This window comes from Astatotilapia calliptera, chromosome 20 (assembly GCF_900246225.1).
Source record: "Astatotilapia calliptera chromosome 20, fAstCal1.2, whole genome shotgun sequence".
Classification (NCBI taxonomy): domain Eukaryota; kingdom Metazoa; phylum Chordata; class Actinopteri; order Cichliformes; family Cichlidae; genus Astatotilapia; species Astatotilapia calliptera.
The window spans coordinates 29,053,888-29,061,649 of record NC_039321.1 but is presented as its reverse complement, the minus strand read 5'-3'; the positions used below and the strand labels follow the sequence as shown (position 1 = coordinate 29,061,649).

The following is a 7,762-nucleotide window of genomic DNA, read 5'->3' as shown; positions in this document are numbered from 1 at the left end:
ACTATTGTAGCGGTCCTGCAGGGGGCCAAGGGGGCTGGTGGCCCCGGGAGCAGCTCCGACTCACATACTGCTGTCACACCCTTGGAGACACAGCAGCACTCTCCCCTACATGGACCTCTGATTGGCTCAGACAAAATGACTCTCTGTGAAGTGCAGCAATTCCACAGGCAAACTACCTGATTGTGCCAAACTTCTCCTGATAATAGCAGTTAATAAAGGACAAAAGAAAGGCTGTGTAGAGCCAGATCCCACAGTTGTGTAATATGTGCTGTTAGTCTGATTTTAGTCTTAGCTGATGACTGGTACGGTAAACAGTTTACTGAGTTAAAACTATTCTCGATCAGCTCCCACTTCATGTAAAAAAAAGAAAAGAGTCTAACTCACATTTAGAGTTTTGACCTTCATTGTTCAGGGTGATACATGCGTCGTCAGGGACGTCAAAGCTGTTTCCCATTAATCTGCTGAAAATGAGGCTCACCTTAAATCAAAGTTCAACATGTGTAGGCATAAGAGGATATTGTGACATCACAACCGGTTTGGAGGCCAGATGTGCAACTTAAAACCTCCGGAGCACACATGAAATCGATTGACTTTCCATTGAACATATATGTGTTGAGGCAACAGTTAGAGTTTTAAAATATTTCACTGTTTATTATGGATTCATCAATGAAGGAGAAGTACGGTTAGGTCAATAATGTGTTGTGCAAAGAGTTTTTGTAGCGTTGCCTCTGTACACCGCCACAGATTTGAAATCCAACAGTCAAGATGTGACTGACGTGCACACACGCCTGCTCCTATAGCGTGGGCTTGATCTGGTTAGATGCTGTGAAGCTGTTTTTCTTAACCATAGAAATAATTCTGCCATCATGTACTCCAGTTGTCCTCTCTGGTTTTTCAGGCCTGTTGGGAGCTGCTGACTTGATCACTGCATTTATACTTCTTAAGAATGTTGTTTCGGCCATTCCTAATTATTTTATTATCGCTTTTATTTATTTGGCTTTTTCAACCTAACGTGGTCTCCCTAACTTGCAATGACATCTCTTAAGAGCCTCGTGTTTTAAAAAATAACAATAAAAACTATAAAATAAAAATTCTAACTTTGAATCGACCTCAGACATTATGTTTAATTTGTCCTTTGAGTTAAAAATGACTGTACAGAAGCAAAACTACAAAAGCAGTGTCTCTGTCAACAAATTGAGGATCAAACTGTTTCAAGAAACCTAGCAGGGCTCTTAAAAGGACACATCACCTCCAAATCAAACACAGGAGTTTGTGTGAGAATTGCCTCGTTCTACCGCATTGCACTCACCACCCACATCAAACGCAGTGTCTTGGTGCTTTGAGCACCAGAAGTATACTCTGTAGCTTCCTTTTATTCAAGCAGACAAACATCTTCAAAACTGGGCAACTTACCCAAGAACAATGATTGATAAATACGGACTCGCACATTTGATTCTGGGGCGAACTGTCAACTTGAAATTGAGTTTGAGCCACAGACAAGAGAAGATAAAAGCAGCACGCTCGTAACCGTGATACGGTTTTCGAATCATGACCGACATGCGCGACAATAAACAATAGCAAGGAAAAAAATGAGCAAGGCAAAGCAAATGTATACTCTGGTATCTTTATTGATTGATGCAGTGTCAGGAATAATTCAATCATTCAACACTTTTGCACCTGCTTGGGTTTTTCTGTCTTAAATTTCCTCCTCTTCATATTATACTCGGTTTTTTTCTCAGAGCAAATCGCCAGCTGGAATGTCGTGCAGCCTCATTTAATATTTTTCTTTATTTGAAAGTTAAAATCAGAAAATAGTCGCTGAAAGAGGGAGGGATGTTTAGCCACATCAGAACTGCTAGTGCATCGGTGTCACAGATCAAAGGTGAGATACTTGAATGCTGGATATTTCTTACATATAAACCTGTTATCAAAGAGAAATGAAACCACTGGCTAAATAAGGCCACGAAAACTATTTTCACCGAACGGAATATAATGCACGTCACACACGCACACACAAGCTGCTGTCAGTTATCTGCCAACACGCTGACCCCGTTATCTACAGGTGTATCAACAGCGCTTTTGGTTTCACCTCGAAAACCACGGTTCCACTTTCCCGGTTACATCAACATATATACAGTTGCGCCAACATAGAAAAGCATGCTTTTGCATATTAGAAGGTTGTTCGGTAAACTTTACACTAAATCCATAACATTTATTAGTACAGCATTGTTCCAACCAGCAGCAGTGATTAAGACTAACAAATGTAGTCTGAGGAAACAGGCTATTATAATTTGCTTTTATTACAGATCTTGTACAGTATTAACATGCCTTACGATGCAGTATTACTATCATCTTCTCTCCTTATTTTATTTTTTTGTGTGTGAAAAAAACTCCCCAAAATAAACCCAAAACAAAAAATGCAACAGTCTGATCTAATTAGCTAATTAAGGAAAAAATAACTCAACAAAATAAAGAAACACTCCATTAAAAAAACAGACAACACCTTCTATACAATAACAGTGAGTCTAGAGTAATTTTGTGCAACATGAAAAAGTGAGACGCGCATGATGTCATGCCGATTGACGGTGGATAAATCAGCATGAGAAGCGATGCTGCACAAACGGATCGAAAAAACAAAAATAAACATTCAAAACTATGTAAGCTCTCTTAATATTGCCAGTCGCATGCTGTGTTGCATCACTCTCCACAGGGCAGGCCAATAGCAGCATTTTGTTTCTGAGCCACAGAGCTGGTACAGAGTGCCTGTTTGTCATCTGTATCACTTTAGATATCACACCTCGCTGATGCCAGACAAACTGTTTTAACCCCGTCTGTGCCAGGCAACTCAGCTAGAACAAATCTTTATTTACAGCAGTGGCCTGTTACAAGCCCACAAGCCAGTACTGGGATATCTCCATGCAGATTGGGAAGCAGTAATGTACAATGATACTGGGGTTTCTTTTCTTTTTCTGTTTTTAACTAGCTGCCTTTAGCAGTAAATGCACATTAGAATAAAGAAAAAGAAACTATATGAAGCAAAAAAATCAATAAATATCGATATTAAATATATTGTTTCCGACTGTCCAGAAAGTAGACACGTTTTGTTTAATTCAACATAAATAAAACTAAATCATAGCTAAAAGTTTTGATCTATGAAGAGCATAATTTGGTTGCAGTATGGACAGTTATATTACATTTATCTGTACGAGTATAATAGTAATAGTACTCCCACTATAATATTATGACATTCTTTATAATTTACACCAGGTCTGTAGTTTCTGAGGGAAGGCTGCTCTGCCGTCACGATTTGAGATCCATCACAATTGCTGAGCTAATTAAATGTTGGTGGAGGTCTGCAAAGTAGAGCAAATTCATATACCTTTACAGTAATATCATACAGTACATATTTATTTGTTTATAGATTGTAAATAACTTAGATAAAATTTGCTTGTAAATGATTAAAAATGCTCACCACAGATTCAAACAAATCAAATTAATCAAAGAACGGAAAAATAATAAAGAAGTATTTCGAGGGTGGATGGTGGGGGGGAGATGGGGGGAGGGGAGAAAGCCACTGAGAGTCACCCCCTGGGAGCTTTTCAGCATTTTTCTTCTCTATGTAAACACAATGGAACCCCTATAACCACAACCTGGAGCTGGCACCCAGGCTCTTCCCCACTTCACTGACCCGGCCCTTCACTTTTTGTTCTTCAGCTGATTGGCCAGCCAGTCCAGACCCTCGTACAGGCCGTCCCCACTGGTGGCACAGGTGGCTTGAATGTACCAGTTGCGGTGACGTAAGGAGTGCAGGCCCAGCTTGTCTGTGATCTCTGCGGCGTTCATGGCGTTGGGCAGGTCCTGAACAAAATCACAGAGGACAAAGTGTCCGTCAGGAAGTTGGTGAGGCAAGAGGCGTAAAAGCAGGGGGGAACGTAATGTGGCGGATACCTGTTTGTTGGCAAAGACTAGAAGAACAGCATCCCTCAGCTCGTCTTCAGCCAGCATCCGCATCAGCTCCTCTCGAGCTTCGTTGACCCGCTCGCGGTCATTGCTGTCCACCACAAAGATCAAACCTGCAGGAATAAGTTGAAACCGAACAAAAACAATCAGGTCACATCACATTGTTAGGAAAGCATATTGTCAAAGCATGTTTAATGGTTGTCCGGGATTTGAACATGACTAAGATGATGATCATTTGAAACATCTGGAGCCTGTATGCAAATTACATCATCTGAAGGATTAGTCAGATTTTGTCCTCAGGTGCTGGGGGCGAGCGTGCGCTCCAGGATCCGCAGCAGGACTGGAGAGGCCTTTTTTAAAAAAAACAAACAAAACTCTAACCATGCTGGCTGGTCTTTCACCTAAGATGCTTTTGATGCATCTCACCCTGGGTGTTCTGGAAGTAGTGTCTCCAAAGAGGACGGATCTTGTCCTGGCCACCCACGTCCCACACAGTGAAGCTGATGTTCTTGTATTCCACTGTCTCTACATTGAAACCTGGGGTGGAGGAGACAACAAGCAAATAGACAATGGGTCACATAATCTCTAAGACACATGTTTTGTTTTTTTTATTTAGAGGCAGACAGTCACACACCAATTGTGGGGATGGTAGTGACGATCTCCCCCAGCTTCAACTTGTACAGGATGGTGGTTTTCCCTGCAGCGTCCAGCCCCACCATGAGAATCCTCATCTCCTTCTTGCCTATCAGGCTCTTCAACAGGTTCCCAAAGATGTTTCCCATGATGCCTCGGGAGGAGAGGAGGTGGGGGCACAACTGCAACAAAACTGTTACACGGGCTGCTTTGTTGCTATACATAGCAACAAGCAGACAAAACAAACCGTGAACCACGTTTAGAGAGTCGAAACCACACACACACACGCGCGCACACACACACACGCACACACACACAAAGAAACATGTGGTGTGACAGTAGCTGTTCAAAAACACATCTCAGCATTGGCACCTCCCTTACTGCTCGCAGCCGTGCCCCCTCAGAGGAAAGCCAGGAAACATATACTTCACACCCCGGCAGGCAGCTGACCTGACTCGAAAGCTGCTCCTTTACAGTGACAGCTCACTGGGAAAGGAGGCAGCCATGCTGGATCTCTGTTATGTGGCTCAGCTTTCATGTGGTGCTGAGTAACCACCTTTTTATGCTCTTTTTAGGCAACTGAAGATATGCCAGGGTAACACTCATTTCATATTACGTTATTATGACACATAACCTAAGGCTGTCTATGGTTGCACACAGTCAGGCTCACAGAGCTGAGGGAGGAGGGTGGCCCTTCAGTGGTAATGGGCCCTTTACAGGCCAACCTTGCCTGTTAACTTGTGCTAACACACACTACACGGGTCGCATTGGTTTTTAGAGGGTTATTTTAAACTAGCAGTCTTCTGTGGGGCAGTGAAGTATCCCTCTTGTGTGTTTTAGTGACTGGCCGCTTTTCCTCTGACTAGCTAGGTTTCCATTCATTTCTATCAAACGCACGGACAGCAGGTGCTAGCGTAGCCCGTTGCAGCTGCAGTGGCCGCACATCCACACACATCTGTCATAATGCGAGGCGAAGACGGCGGATGCTGCAGTTGAAGCAGGCGATGAATTTTGAACCCAAATCACGTTTCTTTCGGCTCGATAACATTCACTTTCCGAACATAATCTGCTTGCTATCCTGTGAGCTAACATCGTCGGTATTTAATTGAAAACATAAATAAAATCTCCGGGTCAATTTGTGTGCTATAATCCCCCCTCTTACAGTCACGACAAGCGCGCCAGTCGGCCTCATGTCGTACATTAAGGGTCGTTCATTTCCCCCCTCGCAGCATTTAAAAGGCAACTCAAGCGGTGATAAATGAAACCACCTTTTTAGCGCTCGTATACCTCTTTCAGCAATTTCACCATTTGCATCTCGTTCACACTTACCCGTCAACGGCAGGAAGGGTACCAGCTGGATTCAGGCGAAGGACTGGATGATAGTCTCGCGATGAGCTGCAGCTGTGACACTGCGCGTTCTCGCGGTACTTGGATTGCCAATCTCTCATCGCCCGGCGACTTGTTAAAAGCCAGGAGCAGCTGTCTCCAGCTCTGAAAAGTTACTGTATGCACCATCACCTTACAGCTTATTTGAGGCTTATCTTGTTTTCTTGAGGAACATCAAAGAATAATAAATAGTTTGATAGCGTTATTCCCACTATCTCACATATGACATTTCAGAGGGCCCAAACCAGTTTTAAACGAGAGCCTGCAGGCAAGCACGCTTGAATAATTAAAACAGGAATCATCTTAATGAATAAGTAAATGGCTGACTGTAACAGGATGCCAAGTGATACTTCCTGGCAGTGTTTCACAGATAATGAGGTGACAGGAGGGGACAAAAGCATAGACTGAATCGATGTTGCAGTTGGTTTACCTTTGAGCATTATTTTATTTATTAAAAATGTCAAATATTTCTATGGCTTTTTGGCGCCTATGCTATCTAATGAGATTGCTTCATGCATGTGAGTCCAAACCACTGCAGACTCACTTCCCTCATAGTTATAAGATGTTTTCTTCTTTTCTGTAGCCATCTCTTTAAAATAAAAAAAGGTTCTGAATGAAGTTAAATAAAACCAAACCTGGGGTCAATGCCTTCTCTCTTTCTTGTTTTCTGTCATGCACTTTTGTATTGTACACTTGCAAACTGCACTGCACTTTGAAATTAAAGGACATTAAAAAAAAAAAAAAGAAGTCGCCTAAAGAAGAAGCCAATGTGAACAAACGGCACTCCTTCAAACCGGCCCTGCAGCCATAGGTGAGTCCAACATTTGCCTCATTCCTCCTCCGTGCTGTGTGCCAGTCAGTGGTCCAGTAATAGATGTGTTTATCAATTCAGCGGTGGAGGCAGCGAGGAATAAAGAGGGGAGCAGATGTTTGCAGCTGCAGACCAGATTACGGGGTGGAGTGGATGGTGGGGTGAGCATGCAGGAGTTTGTGTGCGCGGGGAGTTTGGAGAGGGTTACAGGGGGGTTAAAGCGGGCCCGGGTGGTGGCAGGAGAGGTAGGGTGGGGAGTTATGACTTAAGGGAGCCTTTCCTCTGAAGTGTCTGCCAGCGTGCACCCCAGCAAACACAATCACAAGTCTCGTTGGTTCTGCTAGCTGAACTAATGAGGGCCTGCACATTGAGGGCAGGGGCTTTGATGTTCTGGGTAGCTGGCTCCTTGTGTTTTCTCTCCCGCTCTCCTCTGCCTGTCCCACATCAAAAATGAAAGGGGAGTTGAGAAGCAGATGTTTCGAGGCATATATTTATACAGAGTACACTTTATTCACCCCGTTCGCCACACTCGATTTGTCCTTTGCTTGTGCATCTCTGCCGTATGTGCAGCAAAATCTATCTCGCTATCTTCATATCCAACTAAACACACTAAATCGCCTTATTTATACATATAATCATGCTGTCAGTCAAAGTGGGTAACTTTTATCTCTCCTTACTTCCTCTCTCTCTGCCTGCCTCTCTTTAATTTCAGCCCAGTCTGGATGTCATTACTGCAGGGGGGGTGGGGGCAGTCAATGTGTTGCTATGTATGTGTCTCTGTCTGCAATGATGAAGGGGAGAATGGGGAAAGGGGCGAAGTAAGTAAGAGAAACAGAGCGAGAGAGAGAAAGCAATCCCAGGCTGTCCACCAACCTCTGTCTCACACATGGTTAGAAACAGTGACAGGAAATTCCCTTTCGCAGCAGCTCCAGGGTGAAATGATAAAGGAATGAAGAAATCCAAACCAGAAAT

The 7,762-nt window shown here is 43.4% G+C and overlaps 1 protein-coding gene across 1 annotated transcript; it reads right to left on the bottom strand.

Moving 5' to 3' along the window:
* Positions 1-1,605: 1,605 nt before the first annotated feature.
* arf3a (ADP-ribosylation factor 3a) lies at positions 1,606-6,041 on the bottom strand. Its single transcript, XM_026155259.1, has 5 exons — positions 5,923-6,041; positions 4,595-4,809; positions 4,387-4,497; positions 3,949-4,073; positions 1,606-3,858 (listed from the first exon to the last, which is right to left on the bottom strand). The coding sequence occupies exons 1-5, from the start codon at positions 6,039-6,041 to the stop codon at positions 3,697-3,699; spliced, it is 732 nt and encodes a 243-aa protein (XP_026011044.1). The 3' UTR covers positions 1,606-3,696.
* Positions 6,042-7,762: the final 1,721 nt, after the last annotated feature.